Consider the following 26320-nt stretch of genomic DNA (forward strand, 5'->3'; position numbering starts at 1 on the left):
TTATTATATTTCATTACAATTATGCTTGTATGCTAGGCCACAAAATAATCATTTTTTTTTCCTCTAAGCTAAAAACCCCAGCAGCAAGATTTCAATCTTTTTTTAAAAATAAAAATGCACATTTACTTAAAGGAGCATGTTTAAAATTCCTATCGTCTCAAACATCTCAATCATTGTAGTTTTCACAAGAATACTGTTCATTTTTGTGGACAGAACATAGCTGAGTAGTTTTCAACATTCCACAGTAGATAGCAGAGTGATAGCTGTGGTGGAACAATTTGGCTGGGCATGGTTAGTTCTGGAGCATAGATTTCAGCACCGTTGGCAAAACTTAGTAACGCCCAAAACCGACAAACTTCCATTTGTAAGCTTTTATTTGAATAAAAATGATTACATCCTATTTGTATGGTTGTAATCATAAATGCTGAATTTGAGGCATAACCTAGTTCTAAGTTGATATATCAAGTTACAGTCTAGGTGTGAGAACAGTGATATTTCACAACAATGCTGCCATTGATTCTGATGTTACTACATAATCCAACAGGGAATTACATCCAGCAGTCATTAATTTTTTTTCATGTGAAGATGGAAGTTGGTTTTTATTTCTTCTGATATTGCCTAATCCTTAATGCTATGAAGACAATTTATGATAGAGCTATGAAAGTTTAAATGATTGCGTGGCAATAGGTTATCTCGGCATCAATCACCGAAGGAGATTTTCAAAATTTGCTTAGCCATCAGGTAACAGTGGGTTCATATCAAGATGTGAAGGTTCAAAATTTGAGAGAACAGGAGGCTAGTAAAACAGTAGAATGAATTCTAGCATAACTTTGTTTTTTTTTTGGAATAATGAAGTAAATAAAGCAGCCAACTTGAGTTTTTAAATCTTTGTTATAACCTAACCTAACCAAACCAAACCAGACCAGACCAGACTCCCTTCAAACATATCAAGGAGATAGCTTAGACCCTAACTTTTATCTTAGAGGCAAGTGTAAGGTGTTGTGTTCCAGATGTAATTCAATTGGTTACACTTCTTGTCTTTAAGCAAAATACAGACTATTCTTATCCTATATAGTTACAATAGAAACACAAGAAAGAAGAATTGAAATTACTCTAGTTGAAAACTTAACAGCATAATACATTATTTAGTTACTAATCAGCAACTATTCCAATATAGTACCATTACATAAATTCACCCTTGGCAAAGGCAAATTCAGTAAAATAGATTGTTTCGCATGCAATGTTTCTTCAATCCAAGAGGAAAGAACATAAAGGAAAAAATTCTGGCAGAAAGCGAGAGAGCGAACTCGAGCACTTTTCTGTAGTAGGGAGGGATGTATGGCAGTTTCAAAACTCCAGCAACTGCTGAAAGCAAAACTAAAACCCTGGTTCTGAGGGCTCATGACTCGACTCCACCCATTTGTACTGCTTCTATTGTTCCAACTTGTGGATGGGGTGGGGAGAACCCAAGGCGCCTCAAACTTTATTTGCTTGGAACAGACCACTCAAATCCTATGCCTCGACCTCAAGTCCAAGAAAAATGGACCTCAAAACCAAAGTATCATTGACATCTGTGTAAATCAGACAGAGACATTGTTTCAGCAAAAACTGCAGGACAGATTCTCAAAGTCATTCTGTAATTCCACTGAAGTAACTGTTGAAGGGGATAGAAGGAGAAAAGTTTTCAGAAACGTGTACATTTCTGGAAGAGCCCAAACAATCTTCAAGTGCTATAACTATGGAGCTAATGAAGAGCAAGAAATGCTCACTCGCTCACCATCTCCCACTCTCGCCCTTGCCTTTGCCTGCCTCTCCATGGAGGTAATCTGTGGAAGAAACCTCCAATTCAACTACAGAAGCCATTGTACTTGTGGTATTTTAATTTCATGTTTTCAACCCCTTCCTTCTGGAAAGAGATATTAATAAAGAGTAGCCTTAGCTTGACTCGGTCTTCTTCCCCCCGGTCCAATCCCTACCCACATACATCCATGATTCATCTGACGCCTTACGCTGGTTTCCACGCTTCCAGTTTACCGGCTCCAGCCACCACCTCTATACCATGGATGTGCAATCCCTTTACACATCCATTCCCCACCAGGAGGGTCTTGGGGCTCTACACTTCTTCCTGGAGCAAAGACCTGAACCATCCCTACCCACCACCACCCTCCTCCTCCACTTGGCTGAGCTTGTCCTCCCCCTCAACAATTTCTCTTTCAACTCCTTTCATTTTCTTCAGGTAAGAGGGGTTGCCATGGGTACCCACATGGGCCCTAGTTATGCCTGTCTCTTCATGGGGTACGTGGAACATTGCTTGTTCCAATCCTATTCCGGCCCCCAACCACAACTCTTTCTCCGATACACCGATGATATCATCAGTGCTGCATCCCCCCCTCGTGTAGAATTGGAAAACTTCATCAATTTCGCCTCCAATTTCCACCCTGCCCTCACTTTCACCTGGTCTATCTCTGACTCCTCCCTTCCCTTCCTCGACATTTCTGTTTCCATTTCTGGGGATAGACTGGCCACTAATATACATTACAAACCCACCGACTCCCACAGCTACCTGGACTATACGTCCTCACACCCCACTTCCTGTAAAGACTCCATCCCGTTTTCTCGGTTCCTCCATCTCCGTCGCATATGTTCAGATGAGGCCAACTTCGACAAGGGAGCCTCCGAAATGTCCACATTCTTCCTCAACCGAGGATTCCCCAGCTCCGTTGTCGACAGGGCCCTCAATTGTGTCGGACCCATCTCCCGCACTTCTGCCATCACCCCTTCTCTTCCCTCCCGCAACAGCGATAGGGTTCCCCTTATCCTCACCTACCATCCCACCAGCATGCACATCCAGAAGATCATCAGATGCTATTTCCGCCACCTCCAGCAAGATGCCACCACCAGACACCTATTCCCCTCCCCTCCTCTCCCTTGTCCGCCTTTCGCAGGGACTGTTCCCTCTGGGACACCCTGGTACACACTTCCTTCACCCCCAACACCTCCCCACAGCCCTCCGGCACCTTCCCCTGTAACTGGCGAAGGTGCAACACCTGCCCACTTACCTCCTCCCTCCCCACTATCCAAGGGCCCCAACATACCTTCCAGGTGAAGCAGCACTTCACCTGCACTTCCACGAATCTAGTCTACTGCATTCGCTGTTCACAATGTGGTCTCCTCTACATTGGGGAAACGAAGCGTAGACTTGGCGACCGCTTCGCAGAACATTTACATTCTGCTCACAAAGAAGACCCTGAATTACCTGTTGCCTGCCATTTCAATGCACCACCCTGCTCTCTGGCCAACATCTCTGTCTCCGGCTTGCTACAGTGTTCCAGTGAAGCCCAACGCAAGCTGGAAGGACAACACCTCATTTTCCGCTTGGGGACCCTACAGCCCTCTGGACTCAATATTGAGTTCAACAATTTTAGGGCCTAAACTCTCCCATGTCCCAGCCCCCCACCCCACACACCAGGCCTTGTTACCACATAGCCTGCCACTACACACCCCGTCTTGTTAGTCACTAATAGTCCCCATTAACAACTATTCACCCTCCCAGGCTGATCGTTAGCAACTCCTTTGTCTGTCCAACTGTCTTTCTCTCTTTGGGCTCTATCTTATTGTTTACTCCCTACCCCACCCACCTCCCTATTTTCTGCATATAAACTGACGTTTTCCCAGCCACCATCAGTTCTGAGGAAGGGTCACCGGACCCGAAACATTAACTCTGTTTTCTCCTCCACAGATGCTGCCAGACCTGCTGAGCTTTTCCAGCAACTTTGTTTTTGTTCCTGATTTACAGCATCCGCAGTTCTTTTGGTTTTTAATATAGAGTAGGCCTGCTTTCAGTTATTGCAGCTACATTTTTAGCTAGTAAGGTTATCACTTTTACTAGTTTTGTAATAAGTTAACCTTAACCTATTTAAGACTAAAATTTACTGCAGATTGGTTTTTAAATTGGAACACACAGTAAACCAAAAAAGGATTAAACACTTTGGGGTTTTCTAATTTATGAACATTTGTACTTTCAGATGCGATCCCATACAATGATGTAATTTTAAAGGTCCAACAAATGAACATTTTCTCATACTTGAGGCTATTTTGTAATGTCCTGCATTATGTCTCCACTTGCGTATAATTCAAGTTGTGAACAGACTTGAGTGGAAACTGTTTGCAACCACTGCCTGTATACAACTGCACAGTTCATTGACCACACTACAGGCATGTCTGCTATGGGCATGGCATTGACAAATCAATCTTCCAATTGATTTTTCAACAGCTCTCCAGTCATAGATTTGAAAGCTTTTTTAAAAAGAATAAAGACTTGTCAGAATAAGGTAGCCATGATATCATCTCTTTACAGTGTCCAGCTTGAAAGCCAAGCATTGTGTGGTATCTGAATTCACTTTCTGGACTCCCCAAAGCCTATGAGATGATGAAAAGAAAAATCAGCCATCATGAATGCTGTTAAACTCGCTGAAAATTGCAGCTGCAATGGAACTGATGTGGAGTTTGGGGAAAAAAACATGCTCTACATTATAACTTCAGCAAATTTTTAAAAAGTTACGAATGGCAAAACAGTTTAAACAAAATAACATAACCATTAAAATGAGTACTTTTCACAATTGAGAACTGTAATCAATAGGGTGCCTAAGAGATCTCTCTCTCTCTAAATCATTGACTGTAACAAATGTTTCCACATATACTATATTGAAACAACTTTTTTGCCTTTTGAGTTCACCCAAGGTGCTTAACAACCAATTAATCATTTTTGAAATCAAACCACTTATTGGCCTGAATCGTATGGTTCAGCTGACTGCATGCAACATTACAGCCCTATCTCTTCTGTCACCTGCAGCGCAGACTTGCTGACCCTGCAGTAGCACAGATTCAACCTGACTGGAGAGGTTTAGCAGTGAGATGGATCAGCTTCTCCCTGCTGTTCGTTGGTCCTGCCAACGTCAGAAACAGCACTTGATGAAGAGACTGAGGAGTTGAGAGTAGGGTTGCTAATTGCAGGGGAGCAGAGCATGAGCTGCTGGGAATGCTAGAGAACCAAGAGTACATTCACAGTCATGCTGATTTAAAGAGTCGTGCTCCTGACCAGGCTCTACACCTGTATGGCTAAGGGATAAAATTAGATCCAAGATGGTGGCACTGGCAAGGTAGGCATGTTTGGGCTCCTGGGTGTGTCTGCTCTCTAGTTGGTCACTTCCTCCCTTCTTTCCTTGCCCTTTTTGTCATCATTCTTTCGTTCTTCATCTTCTTGTCAATGGCAGAGGAGAGTGGCCGGAGTGGGATTCTTGGCAAGGGGGCAGCCTGGCCTGGCAATGGAGTCAAGGACTCCTGGTTGTGGTGGGCCAGAGCGGGACTCCAGGTGTTAGTGAATTGGTGGTTGAAGCAGCAGTGGTGTGCCTAGAGTGAGGACTCCTGATTATGGGTGTGATGGTGGCATCAGAAAGTGGTTGTGGTAGGTCCAGAGCCATTGTCTCCTGATCCTCTGAGGCTGTGACTGGAGTAGAGCCAGGGGCTCCTGGTTGCAGGGCAAGTGTGGGTCCAGCACGGGACCTGGCATTGGCCCATCAGTGGGTGGGTTCAGTGACAAAGAGATGGCACCTGAACAGTGGGGACTTTATTGGTGGGTCTGACACAGATGGCAGCTTGGATGTCATTGGTAGGCTGGCTCAGGGTTCAGGACTCATGGTGGAGGCAGTGGAGTGGAAATGGACTTTCTTTCAGTTTTGTCTTTTTTTTATTCTTGAATAATTTGAATGGTGCTGGATTGTGGCAACAGATGAAGTTTTTTTTTACTGCATTTTTACCATGTACTCTACAAAAAGCAACAAGTGACAAAATAATTATTCAGTATAAATTTCATAGAAGCAGGTGCTATTGGCAGCTCTGGAGCCTATTCAGGAGCACTGTATCTCCTAGATTTGAGCTTAATGGCCTCACTGGAGTTCGTAGGATTGTTGTTACCCTTAATAATAGTGGACTTCTCAGTATTCATGTCTATTGGAACTGCCAGTCCTGGACCATTCTGCAGGTAGATGCAATAGCCACTTGACAAATAAGATGATCCAGGTTTCCTGATAGGAAGCGAGTAGTAGCAGTAACATTTGCCTGGAGCTGTACACCAGGCTTATGCAGAAATCCTGACATAGCTGACTGTACAGAAATTGCCCAACAAATTGAAGCTTCCAAGGAGAATTTACACTGAGTAAACCCATCAGAAAAAGACCCCAGCCCTGAGCTGTAGTCAGAGACTTTAGAGGATTCCTATTTACTCTGAAAAAGCCATTTGAATTTAAATCTGGTCTTATTTCTGATTAAGTATCAAACTGATCCTCTGACTCAGTCCTGCCCAGCCCCCATAGACCACTTTTTTGGATGCCCAACATAACATCCCCTCTTCCAACAGTCAATGGATTTGACCCCCAAATCTCTAGCAGTCACCCACCCTCTCACTGAACCCACAGACACCCAAACCATCACCCTTAACCTCTTGACTCCCCTTCAGCACACCCCATTGGATCTGATGCTCCCCAGTCTCCACTAAACTCTCAACTTACCAGCCAACCATACCCACCAACCAACCTGCCACCCCACCAACACACCATACTATCCTCTTACCCACTTGCCTCATTCACCCACACTCAGCCATAATAATATTAATATTGAATATTAAAATTAAAATGCAAATAGTTTATTTTATACTAAATAACATTAAATCCTTAAATGGAATTTTAAATATCATTACTACTAATCAGTAAAAATATTAAATGTCTAAAAAGAACTGGCAAAGAATACAAAGCTGCAAAATACCTACTGAAGTTTCAATACACTTTACCTTTTTTGTGTTAATTTCTGTAGTGTTTCTAGCCTTAAAGGGCCATTAGTAGATCCTCTGGCATCTTAGGAGGTGAAGATACACTCTCCCATGTGTAGAGCTGAGGAATAGATAGGAGGCTGTAGTGGAAGCATCACTGAGTGGCTAGACTGAGCAGTCTGGCTACAAAAAACACACAAGTGCACATTTTTGATCCAAATTATTGTTGGACAGATCTGTTCCAATGGTAATCGGACGTTCTGGTCCCTGTTCCCATAAACGACAAATTAGTTGACATATTGGGTTGGCTTGGGTATAATATTGACAGGAAATTCCTGCTTCCCTCAACAAGTAGCATAAGATTTTCTACATCCAGCCTGACTGAACAGTTGTGGTTTCCACTTAATGTTGAATTCAAAAGATGCCACTTTGAGCAACGCAGCAGTAATTTAAAGAAACATACAAGTCTGAATTGTTGCTTAAATTCATCAGTACTGCTTGAACTTAATGTATGGCTTGGTGATGAATATGTTACGAAAGGGCTATCGTAACCTGAATCATCATGTTCCTGGTGGCTTACTAGAAAATAGTGCAAAATAAATCATGATGCATCCAAATTATACAGCCTTACTTTTAACATTTAATGAGGAGCAAGAGTAGACACATCAACAACAGCAGTACTATCACCTTCTCCTTAGTTGCATGCCATTCCATAAAGTGATAGTTCCAACGTCATGGCTTCTACAACATAGATTACGCAGGTAAGGATATATGGTCATTGGCTAACAAGATACAGGTGACAAGAATGTGCACACGAATCATTGCTTGTTGTCTACTACGAGTTGCATACTCTTTCATTATTTCTCACACAGATGAAAGAGGCATACATGATAAATGGATTGTGTGGAAAGGAGTTAAGGGTAACATTTGTGGAATGTGGCATGAGAGATGGATGTAAGATTACAGAAAAATAAGTGTGTGTGTTGGCTGTTCAACTGTTATGAGAAGGTGTGTGAATGAGTGGAACTTCAAAATATCTTGTTCTGAGTAGAGCTGTGCAGATAAATTCCAGCAAACTGTGTGTGGGACTTGGGACACTCGGCTTCATTACCCTCTGGAGATGTTTGTCATTTTTGAGGCATTATTTTCAAGTTTGAGCAACCACACTCTTGCTCCTCATCCTTTGTCACTTTCATCCATCCCTGCTGGTTTGAGTGACTACCCCCTTCATTCAATCATTGCCAATCATATCCATTGGGTTAACTTCAGTGTCTAACAACTGTGGTAGGGTGCACTCACATGTATCCAATCAAACCGATAAGAGATGATCTTGTTTAACATGTACAAAATCTGAAAATACAAGGGTGCAAGTGTGAATAACTGCGCTGAGTACACACAAGTGGAACTGGGCCTGGGGAATAATGAATTTTATTACTTGGCACATTGGTAAACATTGGATCCTACGCTTCAAGCTTAGAGTATTTGAGACATGGAGAAAAAAGGTCCATTTTATTATATCAACTTGCTTTTCCTTCAGGAAGGTGAAATTGTCTAAATTTCTCTTTTCTGCTTCTGCATGACATTTTCTTCACTCTTTTTAACCTTATGACTACAAATGAGGGAGCAGATTCTGCATCAGTCATACCTTGGGTTTTTTTCATAGATTTTCCTGCTGTGATAGCAAGTAGACATGGGGAAGAATTCTAACTTTTGTTTGAGACACTAATCCACTCAATCAGCTCTCGCCCATCAAGGGCCTTGGCCTCCTGTCTCTGTTCATTTAAATTGCGCACTTATACAAGGGATGTGCTTGTAACACTTTGGCAGGGAAGTGATTGCAGCTGAGTTTTGTCATGGGTGGCTGGTATAATTCTGCTTGCACACAAGAACCCAAGTAACTGCTGAGGCACAGCACTGACCCACATTCCAAGCATCATTGACACACCGGTCAAGCTATGTGACAGTACCTGTCTGGTAATGGGGCAGCCAAACCCTCAATATATCAAATTTGTAGTTGTGGAGCTGATGAACAGATCAACTGATAATATTAGCAGCAGTGACTAGGTGCAGTACATGCCTATGGCAAGCAATATACCGAGCCCTTGTTGCATGAGAGGCTCATGGTCAGCAATGCTTGATGCAGAGTGATGCCCCTCAAGCTATAACCATTTACGTGTTTCAACGAAATGGAATCTTCCCTTGAACTAAATAAAAATTAGATGTAAGTAGCCCATTTAGGTGTTCATTGGCTCGTCAAATTAACCTTGTATAAGGTAATAGCCTTCTTTAATGATTGACTTTGACTTTGTTTACTAATATTTGCTGCAACCTGGCTCTTTCTCATTTCTATGCTGATTTGATATGATTGATATGAATGTCTTTTGAAACAAACTGAAGCAAAAACCTGCTTCACAACATGATAGCGAATAATACATTCTTGTGATTTATAGTGCTTTAAGAATGAACATCAAGTTCTAATAAAAATACTTCCAAAGGCAGTACAAAAAGTGAATAGATCTAGTTGTTACTTTATTATCCATTCAGACGCTTTCTGTTTAAAGCCTGGACCTAACCCAGAATTTTCATTGCAATTTCTTGTACGTTCTAGTATTTCTTCTTCTTAAACGGGCATATCATAGAACACCAGTTCCAAGATAATTTCAGGCCTGTGAGAAGCCTAATGATTACAAAACATTGGAGGCTCCCTTAATATTTTATGTAGTATGGGACATGCAATACTTATCATGAATTGTGAATATCTTTGAGTTAGAAATTCACTTTGTATGTTCTGGAATAAATTGTAGGATACAAAGAAATATGCATATTAATAACCAGAGGAGTGAATAGATGCAAATACATACCAGATGCAATGTGAGGTTATTAACTTTTGCAGTGAAAGTACCAAGACAATTATTTGAATGGCTGTATATAGAGAGGAGACTTGTGTGTCCTTGTGCACCTGTCACTGCAGGTAAGTGCGCAGGTGCAGTAGGCAGTAAGGAAGGCAAATGGTATGTTGACCTTCAGAGCAAGAGGATTTGAGTACAGGAGTGGGGGTGTGCAGTTTTGATCCATTATCTGAGGTAGGATGTTCATTCTGTAGGAGGGATGCAGTGAAGGTTTGCCAAACTGATTCCTGAGATGGCAGAACTGATGTATGAGGACGTATTGAGTCAGTCAGGATTATATTCGTAGGACTATATTCAGAAAAATGAGGGGCATAAACCTATAAAATTTGAACAGGACTAGACCGGTTAGATGCAGGAAGGATATTCCCAATGGTGAAGGAGTCCAGAACCAAATGCAACTTGTTTTTTGGTAAATTATACAGTTCAGGTTTTGACATTTAGTGTAACATTGGGAACTGGTGTTGTGGGAATGAAAGCAGTGGCTGACCAGTCTTTCCCATCTATTAGATTTAATAGATGGAAAATTTATATGGGACTTGCTGATATCTATACCTGAGTTTCTGACCCAACCTGGGAAACATGTTTGGCCATTTGAAGTGGTCCCTTTTGTCTTTTGTTTGTGCAGAATTATTCCATATTCTGGACAGATGTAGACCGAACCATTAATTGTTTAGGAAGTGGAAAAAAAGATGTGTGCAGGAGTCATTATGTTCCCAAATTCCTCATCAGGTTACATGTTCCATTTTTTTTTCCTGTTGTTTTGTTCCCTTGAACCTTCCACCCATTGGGGCCTAACCAGTAGCTGTATGACTTCCCAGGCATCTGTCAATATGCACTTTGCGGTGTGTACTTGAAAGTATTTACATTCTCCAAACAAGATAAAAGTCAACGACTGAGACATTTATTGGACACATCCTACAAAACCTTACAACCACAATCATAGACAACAAGGTGCAGAGCTGGATGAACACAACAGGCCAAGCAGCGTCATAGGAGCAGAAAGGCTGACGTTTTGGGCCTAGACCCTTCATCAGAAAACCACAATCATAGCTGCTTTTTAGATGTGACCAGGGCTTCTATGTTTGTTAGAATATTTGGAATCCATTCTTTTCCTGTTTTGATTACTTTCTGAAGACTTTCCACGACCAGGCTTAAACATCTTCCTGTAAATTTGATATTATGCTTCTTGCCTTTATCATGTAATTGTTAATATCTTTTGCAGTCATAAACTTTAATATTTTTTCTGTATTGCTTCACACTTTAGCCTGTTTCCTGTTGAGATCTTAACCTTCCCCAAATTTAGACCAGTTTGCAGTACGTTGTTAATGTAGTTTAGAAATGATGACCATCTCTTTTCTAAGAATTGAACATCAGCATTTGATCCCACTTACTTTCATCCTAATAAGTAGCTATTGCCTCTGATCCTCGGACTGATTCTTATCAATTCTTGGGTTTTAATATGATTTCAAAGCTTCTGTATACCTCATATAATGAGCTCAAATTGCAATCACTACTTGGAGGGATGGGGTCATGAGATGGAGTTAGCATAGCAGTAGCAGTTGCGAGATTGTGTGGGTGCAGAGGACCAGAAATCGTGGAAGGGGGAAAGGTCTTGTCAATACTTAATATCGGGGCTTCTTCATTAGCATCATTATTATATTAAGGTGGCTAAGCGGTTAGCACCGCTGCCTCTCAGCGCACAGAACCTGGGTCCGATTCCAGCCTTGGCCGAATGTCTGTGTGGAGTTTACATGTTCTCTATGGGTTTCCTCAGGGTGCTCTGGGTTCCTCCCACTGTTCAAAGATGTGCAAGTTAAGTGGATTGGCCATGCTAAATTGTCCATAGTGTCGAGAAATGGCCGGCTAGGTGGATTAGCCATGGTAAATGCAGGGTTACAGGGATAGGATGGGGGCTGAATTTAGGTGGGATGCTCTTCAGTGGGAACGTGCAGATTCAATGGGCAGAATGGTGTCTTTCTGCACTGTAGAGATTCTACCATTTTACGATTCAATATTCTTTTTGCAGGCAGGACAACTCTGTTCAGAAGAGAGAGGGTTGAGTGTGGTTTGGTGGGATCTGAAAGTTTGAGAAGGAAATCGGGAAGAGTGGAATTGCAGAGCCTGGTGGATTTCTGAGGCTAAAACCTGTCAATCAGGATGGAGTGATTGGCCCTCCAGACTGGAATTTGGTGGGATGGAGGTTGGCGCTCATTGCTGTAAAAACAAAAGGTTGTTGGTGCATTTGCTGCCAGCTGGTGGTCTTGAAGTATTTGAGCATGAAAATACTGTTAGAGCCAAGGTATTAATGTATTAAAGGTTGTAACAGGAATTTGTATTGCATCTGTTAAAATTGTCCACTGGCTCTATTGAATACTAATAAAACTGCTTTATCTGAAATAAATTTATGATCTAAACATAGCTTTCCTGCTCATTAATGTTAATTTAAAATTGTATATTTTAATCATTACATCTTCCTGATATTATGTTTTATTGGCATTTAATAATAGCATTGTCAAAATATGTTATGACACATCCTTGCAGAACAAGGAAGACTGTGTAGATCTTTTTAAAATAGTGCAGGGGATCTGGATGTGGAAGTTCTGACTCTTTACAACAGATCCTATTTTTGCCAATAAGTTAAAGGAGTTAGTGTGTGAATTATGAAGGAAGGTAATCTAAACTCGGCAGAGTTATTTAAACTTGGTGCTTAGTTCAAGCAGACCCTATTTTTGAGTTCCTTACCTGTGGTCTGCACACTCTGGCTGCCCACTAAGTGAGGATCAAGTAAAACTTTGTTGTTGGCTTAACATCAAACTGCTCCTCCACTCTTGATTAACAGGAAAGGACTCTTAGAGGGAAGAGGGAGAATGAATACGTGCTAGTGGGCATTTTCTGAAAATACCACAATTCTTTTCCTTTTGTCATTTGCTATTCAACCCTGCAAGCGCTCTCTTGCCACGATAATTAAATTGTTCTTGCGCTTGATGGCTTCCACAAGGATCTTGATAGAAGGCATAGATTGTTGAAATCATACTTCTTGGGTGAAGCATACTTGCATAAGCCAGGTGTGTGGCTACAGATAACAACAGACCAGATTCTTCTCCTCCTTCTGAGGATGCTGAGGGCACTCCATCTTCTTCCTGTGCCACCTCCACTGAGATCTTTATTGTTGTCCTGAAGGGCACACAAACCACAACAATCCTGGATACTGTTGATGGGGATTATTGAAAGGCCATTCAGGTAATGAGGTTAACAATGGAAGCCGTTATGATTAGGAACACACCAGGGTGACCTGATAACACCTTGAATCCGGTGTAACGTTTGCAACCCTCCAGTCCCCTGATATTGCACTCCTATCTAAGGAATCATAGAATCCCTACAGTGTGGAAACAGACTATTCGGCCCATTTGAGCCACACCAACCCATCACCTCTTCTCCTCCGCCCCCCCCCCCCCCAAAAAAAAAAGCATCCCACCCAGAACCATCCACCTTGTCCATAATGTCTGTAACCCTGCATTTCCTATGGCTAATCCACCTAGCCTGCACACCCTTAGATACTCTGGGCAATTTAATGTGGCCAATCTACGTAACCTGACCATCCTTGGACTGAGAGAAAACTGAAGTCTCTGGAAGAAACCCACACAGTCAGTCGACTGAGGGTTGATTGGAGACCAGTACTCTGGCACTGTCAGGCAGCAATGCTAACCATTGAGCCATCGTGCTGCCCATCAATGGAAGGTTGGGGTTGGAACCTCGTGCTATTTTCAGCATTCCTTCCCATCGAAACTGAAGACCTGTTCCATCTAGATCAGGGACTTCTCTACTTTGAGAACTGCTGATCTCTGAAGTCATTTCTATCTTTCTGATATCTTTACTGCCTGTTTTACTGTCAGAATCCTCTTTAGTGGATACAAATATAGAGTGATAATTGAGCTAGTTAGATAAACCCTCTGCCTCTAAAAATGGATATCAATTTTGGTCCTGAATCAGCTTCAATTCTTTTGACTATTGTTTATATGTCTATATTAATCTTGATTATCAATTGTAGTATGAATCTGATATTTACTAAGTTTCATTGTTAACCTACTGTGGAAAAAATGAACTAGATGTTCACCTGGGTAGACTGATTGATATTATGTATTGATAATGCGGTAATATAATCTGTGGGTTACGACTGGTCACGGATGATTGAATGAATGTAGGATTGATATGCTGGAGTTTTACAAGATTATCATGGAGATCAAGGAGAAATCTTTTATTGTCCTTTACATCTGAAATTGTATCTTTGGTTAGTTCCCCTTTCTAAATAAATTTTAAATTAGGTTTGTGATGTGGAAAAACTGCTAATTAGAATTACAATCCCTACAGTGTGGAAACAGGCCCTTCGGCCCAACAAGTCCACACCGAACCTCAGAGCATCCCACCCAGATCCATTCCCCTATGACCCACCTAATATACACCCTCTACCTCCCTGAACACTACGGGCAATTTAGCATGGCCAATCCACCTAACCTGCACATCTTTGGACTGTGGGAGGAAACTGGAGCACCCGGAGGAAACCCACGCAGACACGGGGAGAATGTGCAAACTCCACACAGACAGTCGCCCAAGGCTGGAATCGAACCCAGGTCCCTGGCGCTGTGAGGCAGCAGTGCTAACCACTGTGCCACCGTGTCGCCCTAATGGTCTAGGGAACGAGAATACCTGGTCAGCTAAATACCTTATTTTTGTTTGGTTTTGAATTGCTGAATGAATGGTTGTCGTTTCTTTCTTTCTTGCTTTCTTTCCATGTAAGTGTCCCTGCAACTACATAATTATTGGAAGTAAATGTAACTTTTAGAATTGGTGTAAGATGGCCACTCAATATACTGCACAATTTTCTTTTTTGTCAACACTGATGAAAATGAATGCCAGTGTATAATTAGAGGCATATCCAGTACAACATGTTTTACATTGTAAGCATTAAAATTACTCTCATTGAAGTTATGTAATTAATTACAAATAAACATATGAAGTTTCCCCATGGTTTTAAGTACACTGCAATACAGGGTTATTGCTTATTACATTTGATTTTACTACATAATCATTTGTTTTATTCAAGAACATCTAACTTCACAGTGAAATGTTTTCATAAAATGGTGAGTGTTCCTAAGCACAATATTTCCTTTACACAAAACCTGGACCATTCACTCTGTAGTCCAGATCTTCAGAGTCTCCCTTTTAAAGTTTCCCACCTAAATCTGGAAATCTGCCCCCATTTCCAACAATTCATTTTCATTGGTAGACGAAAGGAGCAAAGGCTATAGATTCTCATGAGAAAAACTAGAAATTATTAGGGATTTTGGGACTTGATGCTGATTTGAAATGAACCTCATTTTGCTGTAGCAAGGATCCTTATCTCTAAGTCAGCGTGTAACCGATTTGACTGGTCATAAATATTCTTCAGGATGGCTGATTTCTGTAGGACTGTTAAAGGCCTGGGGTTTAAATAATGTCACAGTTTAAAAAATAAATAAAAACAGACTACCTTTCTCAGTGTTCAAAAATCTGTTCTATCAGTCTTAAAAAAAAACAATTTGTTCACATCATCCCAAAGGCTCATGGTTATTATTAACGCTTCTCATCTTGCTGAAACCTAATATTATCTCATTAGATGTCTAACTGTCACAGTTTGATTAAATCTCAATGAGATAATTCCTGGATTGGCTGCCGTTGATATGGGATGATGAATTCGAGTCTGTTTTTGCAAAGGATCAATTATTTAATCTATTTAATTGGCTTTCATGAATGGGAGTGTTTTGTTTAATATAGTAAGGATTTTAATTGAGATTTAGAATTTGTTTTTTTTGTCTCAACATGACTGCTGAATTCTGCCCATATTAAATATGGGATAATTTGGCAGAGAAGGTGGAAAGGCAATGAGTACTGGCTGAAGTTCATATAAAGCTGCCATGGGGTCTATAAGGGACAGAGAGAGTATGTGGATGGATGAAGGCCATAAGCTGGTATTGAAGGGACATGCTGGCTGAGAGAGATGAGGATTAGATGATATGCTACAAGGAGTGTGCTGCTGTTTGTAATCCAATAGTTTTACTTTTAACCCTGTTAGTACCCTGCTGGAAGCAAACTCTCACCAGCTGGCCTAATATTTAACAAAACAACCGAACAAAATCTCAAGGAACTCAAGCAGAGCTTGAAGTTTGAGGAGCCTGCCCTCACCACTTGGCAGCCCACGTAGCTGTTTCCAACTTGTATCTATGATTGCATCCCCATCCCTATCCCAGAGCGAAGATCCAACCATTTGGATAAGTTCCCTTTTTATATGATATGATAAACCAGGTGATTTCCCAACTCACGTTTCCTGGCTCAGGAGTGAAATTCTGGACCTAAAACTTTTGCCACTACCAAATTAAACTGCTAACCTGTAGTTGCCTGGTTTATCCTATTTTTCTAAGAATTAAAGTTTAACATTTTCAGTCTTCCAGTCCCCTTCACAATGAACTTGTAAAGTCAATTAATGTAAGAGCAGTACATGACAGCTCACTGTCTTAATGTTATTTGTTGGTTAGAAATCTTGTGATCTTTCTGCAGAAACAAGACAGAATCTTCATTTCCAACATTGTCAGACATTTAACCCATTTACAGGTTCCAACTCTGTCTCCAAATACCCTTCGACTAGATCATACTTGGCGAAAAATGTAATCTAACAATTCCTATGCTGATGTCAAGGAGCTATTTAATCGAGCATTACACTTGGAAATGCATCTGCTAGGTTCACATGCCCAAAAATAGATACAAGGATAAAGAAAAAGAACTGGATTCCGTATTTGCAATCTTTGTTTCGGAATGAGAAAAAGACATGACAGCAATACACAAAAAGTCAGTCATCCTCTGTAATGAAAAAAGACGTTATCAATTCAGTTGTTTGCCCTTCAGAACCAAGTTTCACCCTAAACGGTCACCCTTTCTCTGTACAGATGCTTACTGTCAGGTTGTATACTTTCAACATTTTTGTTTTCTAAATAAAGGATGTAATAAATGAAATTACATAGTACACTAAAGTGAAACCCAATAATTAAATAGACTCCAGGTATGGATAAGGCAGACTGGGATGAAAGCGCTGTAATGGCAGCTGACTTGCTGTAGGTCTGTGGTGCATTAAGTGGTATGAAGGCTGACTCAATGAGCAGGGAGGTTGGTTGAGTTGAAAGGGAACATTATTCTTAAAATGCCTTAGGCAGTGTCAGTGATTTTCATAGTATCACACAAGTAATTATTTACCTGGCTTTCTCAAAAGCCTGTATACTCGCTGGTGTAGCTTTGTGGGTCATACATTTGGGTACTATTCACATTGTAGGACCTAATTGCACATGGTAGTGAGGCTGTTGTTTCATTGAGTTGGGCAGGCGGGGCACCCACCAGTGATTCAAACATGGCATTCGTATGCTTAGTAACGTACAGCAATTTTAACAACATTATGATCCTGTTTTTTAGGGTGACCAAGCTACAGTCAACCCAATTATTCAATATTTCCAAAACTGAATGGATAAAATATTCATAGCTGGATATATGGTAGAAGGAAACCCATCTCCTTTGAAATAATTTATAATAACTAATAAAAGACAAGTTAAGCACAGTATTGCCTTGAGACAAATACACCCACTTCTATTATGGGGTCTCAAATTGACCTTGCAGTTAACAATTATCATTAATTGGTGCATTTTCCTTGGCAACATCTCTACCAGAGTATACTTGCCAACCAATTGGCTCTCTCCTCTCATTGCCGTATGAATGTTGGTTTGCCTCTTGAATTAATATTCATGTGAATTTGCTGATGAATGTAAGACAAAAAGCTCTGACAAACTGTCTTAGGTAATTGTTAACCAACTCTTCACGAGATGTAACTTTGCTTGCTAGATAAGCAATTATTGCCCATCCCCAATTATTCTTGAAGGTAATAGTGCACTACATTCTTGATCCATTGCAGTTCATTTGTTGTAGGTTCACCCAAAACACTGTTTAGGGAGGATGTTCCAGGATTTTTACCCAGCAAAAATGATGGGACAATGATATATTTCCAAATCAGGATGGTAAGTAGCTTGAAGAGGAACTGATGGGTGGTGGTGTTCTTGTGCATCTGCTGCCTTTGTTCTTCTAGCTGGTAGCGATCAAGTGTCTGGAAGCTGAAAGAACTGCAGATGTTGTAAATCAGGAACAAAAACAGAAGTTGCTGGAAAAGTTGAGCAGGTCACTGGACCCAAAATGTTAATTCAGATTTTTTTTTCTCTTCACAGATGCTGCCAGACCTGCTGAGCTTTTCCAGCAACTTCTGTTTTTGTTGTGTTTGGAAAGATCTGTCTAAGGAGCTCTGGAAAATTTCTGTATTGCATCTGGTAGATGATACACACTGCTGCTAATAATTATTGGTTGAGGGAATGAATGTTACAGCAGGTGGTATCAATGAAGTTGGCTCCTGGATGGTGTCAAACTTCCTGTATGTTGTGTATTTGGGAAGTATAGTGGACTGTCTGTTTGAGTTTGAAATAGTTACCTAACCCTGCTGCCTGCAAAAGTGAACATTAAGGCTCCTGCTCTTAAACACTTCCGTCTCCTGGGCCTTAAGATAATACAAGACCAAAGATGATGATTAAAAACTGCTTTTGAGGTTCACCTGGATCAACCAACCATTCATCGAAAAAGAAGGAAAAGGCATTATAGTCCTAACTGCAAGTCTTGGAGACCCTTCAATAAAAAGAACAGTCAAAAGACTCCACTGCACTGAAGATACAGACAGTAACCAGGGAAGAAGTGAACACTGCAGAAGGAGTTTGCAATGTTTTCACCCTTGAAGGAACACTGAGTAATGAGTATGTTACATGGAGGGCAATGTTTTGAAGTAGAGATGTGGAGCAGGAAAAGAAGCAGGCAGCCTCAGGAATATTTTGCTTTAAACGGGAAGAAGTAAGATGGTACTAAAATGTTTGATACATTGTGCTACAAAGACCCTTTCCATTTTTTTTTAAAAAGTGGAAATTTAGGCTCCTTGGGACCATATTATGAAAAGAGAGAGCTGGAACTCCTACAGAAACATTCCTTTATTTGTTAAAGGTAAAACAATTAAGCAGATATAGTTATCCTTGAGTAGTTTTTTAACCTCCGTGAGGAGTCTGGTACAATTGGGGAATCTGGGTTCCCTAACTTAAGAAATAGTAGGAATTCTACAAAACCAATTTTCTCCAAAACTTTGTGATGACTGGAATGTTCAGATTCCACAAATGCAATCTGCGTGATGTTCAATCTCTCAGTTGGTAGATATTTTAAAGAAGTTAGCAAAATTTTGTGAATTCGGAGACAACTTAAATTATACTATCAAGACAAACTAGTGCTTGGTTTAAGATGTGAAGCAATCAGAAAAGATTACTGACTGAGAGAAGCCTATATTTAAAGCACTGGAGATAGAGGTTTCGATGGATCTAGCAACCAAGGAAGCTTGGCAGCTGAACTTGAGCAAGCGAGCTCTCAAATTGGAAGCTGAGAGATAACCACCAATACAAACTCAAAATTGCCATTGGTGTGAAAAGCCAGTCATTCTGCAGCAAATTACTGGTATAAAGCAGCTGTGGCAAAAAGTGCACATTGACCAGGCGTGTCTGAGGAAGAAAAATAAATGCCATATAATGAAAGTACAGAAGCCAAAAAGTAAGAAGAAAATCTACAAGGTCAGAAAGATTCAGGATGAAGAGGGATTGTTTTTTTTAAAAAAAAATGTAGGCTATTGGTGACATCAGCTGTTACTGGGCCACTCCCTTACTGAATGGCAAACTGGTAAGAAGAGGTGGACAATGGAACAGCAGTTTAATTGATATGTCAAAGTGTGTATCGTCAGTTTTCGGCTTCGCTTTCCTGCTTGTTCAACTCAATTATTTTTGATGTTCTCATCTCTCCTTTCCAGTCGAAGATGCATCAAATGTAGAGGCTGTTGAAAGTTATTTAGTTTTGAGTCATGTTTAAATTTATCACAAAATAAGTGTGCTGGGACCATTGTGAATGCTGATGGAGTTCACCTGTGAATGTAACTTTAGGTTTGGAAGTCACTGCTTTGTTGTTGAAAGCAAAGACTTTATGGCAGATGTTTACAGCCATCTGCTAAAGTATTTGAAGGGTGTTGAGGATAGAAGGTAAGAGTTTACTGCTCAAGGCTTGTATGCTGCGTGTGTGCTGTTGCTGTTTTGCAAGCAGTTGCAAAATGCCTGTCAATCATTTCACCTGTTTTGGACTTAGCTTGATTTCACTTACCTGCTGTCAGCCTTCAAAGCAGCATGGTAGCAGTTTATAGTTCAACATTGTACCCTTTGAGAAACCAGAGGATCAGTAGCAACAGCAATGTGTTACTTTCTCCTTAGTCATGTGCAAATTAACAGAATAGATGTGGGACGCACTGAGTCAGTTCCAATAGAGATTTTGTCAGCAGAGGATCAGCTATATTGAAATAATTGAGCACCCATGCCTTGTAAATTCGGCTTTCATGGGCTGGTCATTGCTTGGTCATGTTCCAGAAGGTGCCAATCAAATTTCCCAGTGGATGAGTTGGGCATCTGACTACAAATTCTCATCCAGTTATTCTGAAATTTTGTGCATACTACTTTTTCCAACAAGAGAAAGCAAAGAACTATGAGTTTGTAAAGGCTTGTGTGGAAAGGACAGGAGGGCAGTACTTGTGATTGACTATGATTCATGGCATGAGATGGCACAAAGATGAGGGTAACTGTTGATTTTTCAGGTGGGGAAATGAGGAAATGTCTGGGGAATAAGAAATAAGTGAAGTTTGTTGAGACCATCACTCTTTTTTGTATTCTCGTTTTGGTTTGGAATTGAGAGTTCAAGTTGAGAATTAAATGTCAAACTTTAAACAGCAGCTTTTTTTATTTTTGACAATGGGAACAAACAAACTGATGCTTGCATATGTAAACTGGCCTGGGAAGATGACAGTAGTTGAGTTATTGATATAAGAACATGGCAGACATTTTAGCACCAGACTATGTTACGTGCTAGAACTGGCAGTTAGTTCAATGTTGCACTGCTCAATTGAGCAGACTGGTGTCGGCAAAGCAACTATGGAGAATGTTGACAAAGAAAGATGCCATAGATTGAATTAGGTTTTTGGTCAAAAGACAGTGCACTCGGAATCTGCTGGATTGGGCAGCTGTGTTTGAGTTTTCCTGTCTCTAGTTATATAGTCAGTTTAAAAAATTTGTTGAATGTTCTGGGGAAAGAATCACTGTTTATAAGAAATAAGTGACTATTCCTTGAGCCTGATGGAAGTTGTTCAAGTTGGCCAGTGACATTGGAATTTAAACAAGATTCAATCCCAGACCCCTGTATCACAATCCATCATTGAGGAAATTTCATAAAGGCTTCACACTTATTGTTGAAATGATTATTGAACTAGCCAGTTACAACTCTTTTTTTTTTTTCTTAATTTATCCCTTAACTCTGTATGTCTATCTGTGTGCAAGTGGGAGTTACTTTCAAAGAAGATTGGGTTTAAATCATAGACATTTAATTATCTAGTCATTCTGCTTTGCTCCACTAAAGTTACAGTATTAAGAATAACTGTTAATAAACCTGGTGTCTGATGTTATTCTTAACGACTGGTCAGAAGCAGTCAGGGAAAATGTGAGGGTCATCGAATGTTTTCATTTTGCTATGTTGGAAATCCAGTGTTTGCATGTCATAGGGTCATACTCTCCTACAGCACAGAGACAGACCCTTTGGTTCAAACTGATCCATACTGACCAAAATGTCCATCCACGCGAACCCCATTTCCCTGCACTTGGCCCATATCCTTCTAAACCCTTCCTATCCATGTATTTGTCCAAATGTCTTTTAAATGTTGTTAATGCACCTGCCTCAACCACTTCTGCTGGCAGCTCATTCCATATGCGTAATACCCTCTGTAAAACAACATGTTGCCCCTCAGGTTCCCATATATTCTTCCCCCTCTTAAATTAAACTGATGCCTTCTAGTCCTTGATTAACCCTGGAAAAAAGTCGGTGCATTCACCCTATCCATGCCCCTCATGATCTTATATGCTTCTAGAAGATCCCCCCCCCCCCCCATCCGTCTCCTATGCTCTAAAGAAAAAAAACTCCTAGCTTGTCCAACATCCTTGTAAATTTCTTCTGCACTCTTTTTCCAGTTTAATAACATCCTTCCTATAGCAAAGTGACCAAAACTGAACAATACTCCAAGTGCGGCCTGACCAATGTCCTGTACAATTGCAATATAACTTCCCAACTTCCATACTCAATGCCCTGACTGAAAGCCAGTGTGCCAAAAGGCACCGTCACTGCCCTGTCTACCTGTGACTCCACTCTCGGAGAAATGTGCACCTGTACTCCAAGGTTTCTCTATTCCACTACAATCCTTAAGGCCCTACCATTTCACCATGAAACGCCTACCTTGATTTGACTTTCTGAAATGCAACACTTCACACTTATCTATATTAAACTCCATTTGCCATTTCTTGGCCCACTTCCCCAGCTAATCAAGATCCTGCTGCAATTTCTGATAACCTTCCTCACTGTCTGCAATACTGCCTATTTTAGTATCATCTGCAAACTTACTGATCATGCCTTGTACATTCTCATCCAAATCACTAATATACATAAACAGCAGTGAGCCCAGCACTAACTCCTGAGGCAGAGGCCTCCAGTCCGACAAGCATCCTTCCACTATTGCCCTCTATTTCCTACCATCAAGCTAACAGAGTATCCAATTCGCCAGCTCTCCCTGGATTCCATGCGAACTAAGCTTCCAGAGCAGCCTACCATGTGGAACCTTGTCAAAGGCCTTACTGAAATCTATATAGACTACGTCTACTCCCTGCCCTCATCAACCTTCTTGGTCACTTCATGAAAGAACTCTAACCAACTTGTGATGCATGATCTCCCATGCTGACTACTCCTAATCAAGCCCTGTCTTTCCAAATACATGTATATCTTATCCCTTGGAATCTTCTCAACTAACTTACCTACCACAGATGTTAATCTTACTGGTTTATAGTTCTTTGTTTGTTTGTTTGTTTGTTTGTTTGTTTGTTGCCCTCCTTGAATAAAGGCACAACATTTGCTACCTCCAGTCTCCCAGGACCTTTCCTGTGGCTAATGATGCAAATAGATCAGCCAGCCACAGTTTCTTCTCTAGCCTCTTGCAGGGTTCTTTGATGTCTGATGTGCCTTACCAAGGTACTTGATCAGCTTAGGTCACTGCCTCTAAGTTCACATGCTTGTTTCTCAAATCCATGAATGCAATGCATCCATGAGATTTGGCTTGGCTTCTTCCTTCCTTCCTTCCTTGACAAGCATCACCTCATATTAATTCCTCACATCTCTCACACCAGATGTTCCAAATATGAGTCTAGGATGTAGGAGGCAGACTTTTGAGGTCTCCTTTCCATTCTGATTGTTGCTGAAGCCTTGTTTTAGTAATAGTGCAATAAAGGTTCACTAGATTAATTCCTTAATTAGTGGACCAACCTATGAGGACAGATTAAGTAGATTGAGTCCCAGAGTGTGGAATTTAGAAGAAATAATACTGATGCCATTTCTTTTAAGAGGTCTTTTACAGGAAAGATATCTTCTAGTTACAGGCTGTCAAACTGGGAGCATAGTCTCAGGTTATTTGGATAGTGTTTAGGACAGATGAGATTTTTAAACTGTGTTATGAGTCTTTGGAATTCCCTATTTTAAAGAAAAATAGATGCTTGAGACATTAATTAGATCCAAGACTCTGATTTTGGGCATTTTAATCATTCACAAGATGAGGATTGCTGGCTAGGCACTTATTACCCATCCCTAGATACTTTCTCGAATTGATTCAGTCACTTGGGTGTATCTGGTATGCTTGTTAAACAGGGATTTCCATGAACTCGATCTAGTAAAAATGAAAGGGCCAGTAATATACTTCTAACTCCGTATGTTGTGTGGCTTGAGAAAGTTGTAGATTTCCCATACATCCATTGCCCTTGTCCTTCTAAATCAGTATTGCCTGACTGTGGCCCACAATAGCATCTTATCAGGCCTGCAAACAGTGTTGCAAATATGGGCGAGCATGATTCTGAAATGACCCAACTCTCCAGTTAGAAGCTTTGTCTCTTCTATGTTTACTGCTGAGTGAATGTACAAAGTGAGCCTGAGGCATGGATGGCAAAAGCAGCAGATCTGCTGTGAGGGGATGACGAGACAGTGCTGGATGGGTGATGAAAACAAACTCCAAGCCATGTGATGGATGAGGTTTTCAGCTTACAGTATCCTTTACATGGCTGTGTTTGTGTTGTCTGTAAATTTCCCAATTGTGGCCCCCATGTTCAAGTCCAAATCGTTAATGTATAAAACAAACAGCAAGGTCCCAACACCAAGTCCTATGGAACACTAGAAATAGCTTTCCATTTGCAAGGGCAGCCATCAACCATTACCCTTTGTTTCCTGTATGTAAACCAACTTTGGGTCCAATTTGACACATTACCCTGTATCCTATGGGCTTTTACTTTTTTTGACCAGTCTGCTATATGGGACCTTGTCAAATGTCTTTCTAAAATCCATGTAGAAGATATCTAGTCCACTAGCCTCATTGATCCTCCTTGTCACTTCATCAAAGAATCCAATCAATTTGTAGGGCCAAAGCCATACCGACTATCCCTAAAATAGTTCATGCCTTTCTCAGTGATAGTATATCTGATCTCTTAGGATTAATTCTAACAATTTTCCCACCACTGACGTAAAACTAACTGACCTATAATTGTTTGGCATTTCCTTTTGTACTTTAAACAACAGAACCGCAGTTTGTTCAGTCCTTGGCACCTAACCTGTGTCTAGTGAAGATCAGAAAATAATCTTCGGAGCATCTACTATTTCCTTCCTGACCACCTTCAACATCCTAGGGAACAATCTATCTGGCCCTGGCAACTTAACCATTTTCAAGAAATCTGACTCCTCTAGCATTTCATTTCTCATTGTTTTGTCCCATATTTCACTTTGCTCCTCTGGGATTGCTATATCTACACCAACCTTTTCCTTAGTATTTATGGAGAGGCATCGCTTCTGAGGGATCTCCTCCACGTCCACAATCTTCCATATCTTGCATTTCTCCAATTTGGGCCTCTTGTGCATTCCCACTTTTGATTCCCCATCAGTGGCTATGCTTATTGCTGTCCAGATCTCAAGTTCTGAAAAGTCTCTCTCTCTCTTCCTCATGTTTTTTCTTTAAAACCTAAATCTTTGACCAAACTTTTGACTATCAATTTTGAAAAATGTCAGACAATGAGGTCTTTCAAAATGGAAGAAGTTGCTGTGCTACAAACAACTTCAAAGAAAAAAAGCAGATTATTTGGATATCATTCCATCTTATAGACTGTATAGGGTTAAGGCAAATCAAGAAATGTAGTACATTATAGATGGTTGAGCAAAAGACACATGCATTTTACTTGTAATTAAATGCATTAAAGTAAATTAAAAGGGCCAATACAATAATAATTGAGCAAAGTTACCTCTTTCCATTTGATCAGTCTTATTGTTGTGTCATTAAGGTAGTCAGCTCAGAATGACTGGAATCCCAGATCTACCAACCATCTCAGCATTACTTACTTAACAGTGGAACTTTAAATATTAGTCTTCATCTAAATAGCAATTCATGTCATGACAAGGACATGCTTTCTCACTGTATTCCATAATGAGACATAAAAATAAAATACTGCAGAAATCTCAATTGAATGTTGAGAATGCAGGAGAAACTCAGCAGGTGTGGCAGCATCTATGGAGAGAGAAACAGTTAACGTTTTGAGTCTCGTTTGATTCCTTCGAAACTGTTAGTATGATGTACAGGTGTATGATGTAACCAGATAATAAATAATTGAATAAAATGAAAGCAGTCAAGTGAGCTGATCAAAATCATTGACCATAATTACTATACCTCAAACTAAATTATTTTATTTTGACTAGTATTATGTAGTATAAATATAATCAGTAAGACATACAGGATTATTATTGAAACATCCAATATGGTGAATTTGCAAGGATCAAGCAATATTTGGTTAATTTCTACTTTCTTTGTATTATAGGTGTTATTAATACAGCTGATGTACTCGATCGTGAAACAACTTCATCCTATTGGCTGACTGTGTATGCTACTGACTATGGAGTTGTTCCGCTATTTTCATCTATTGAGATCTACATTGAGATTGAAGACATAAATGACAATGCGCCAATATGTTCTCAACCTATTTATCATCCGTCAATTATGGAAAATTCTCCCAAAGATGTTCCCATTGTTCAGATTCAGGCCTATGATCCAGACTCCAGTTCTAGTGATAAAATGACCTTTAGGATTACAAGTGGGAATCCCCAGAATTTCTTTACTATTAACCTGAAGACAGGTAAGTCTCTTTATCTACTCTGAACTGAGAAAGCAGTCTGTTGGAAACTAGTTATTAACCACTGCCTACTGCCTGTTTTATAGGTTAGTTTGTTTTCTTTGTTACTAAATCCAGATATGATCTTAAATAATTAGTGATGGCCTTTATCATTTTTC

General features: G+C 40.4%; 1 protein-coding gene across 5 annotated transcripts in view; it reads left to right on the plus strand.

Annotated features, from left to right (window-relative positions):
• Positions 1–26320, plus strand: part of fat3a (FAT atypical cadherin 3a) — a 689153-nt gene that overhangs the window by 311364 nt on the left and 351469 nt on the right. For all 5 annotated transcript variants that reach the window (XM_048598158.1, XM_048598163.1, XM_048598159.1 and 2 more), the window contains one exon: positions 25851–26165. In XM_048598158.1, coding sequence (XP_048454115.1) covers positions 25851–26165 — 315 coding nt within the window. The remainder of the gene's footprint in view (positions 1–25850; positions 26166–26320) is intronic.

The sequence above is a fragment of the Rhincodon typus genome, chromosome 6 (assembly GCF_021869965.1).
Source record: "Rhincodon typus isolate 14 chromosome 6, sRhiTyp1.1, whole genome shotgun sequence".
Taxonomy (NCBI): domain Eukaryota; kingdom Metazoa; phylum Chordata; class Chondrichthyes; order Orectolobiformes; family Rhincodontidae; genus Rhincodon; species Rhincodon typus.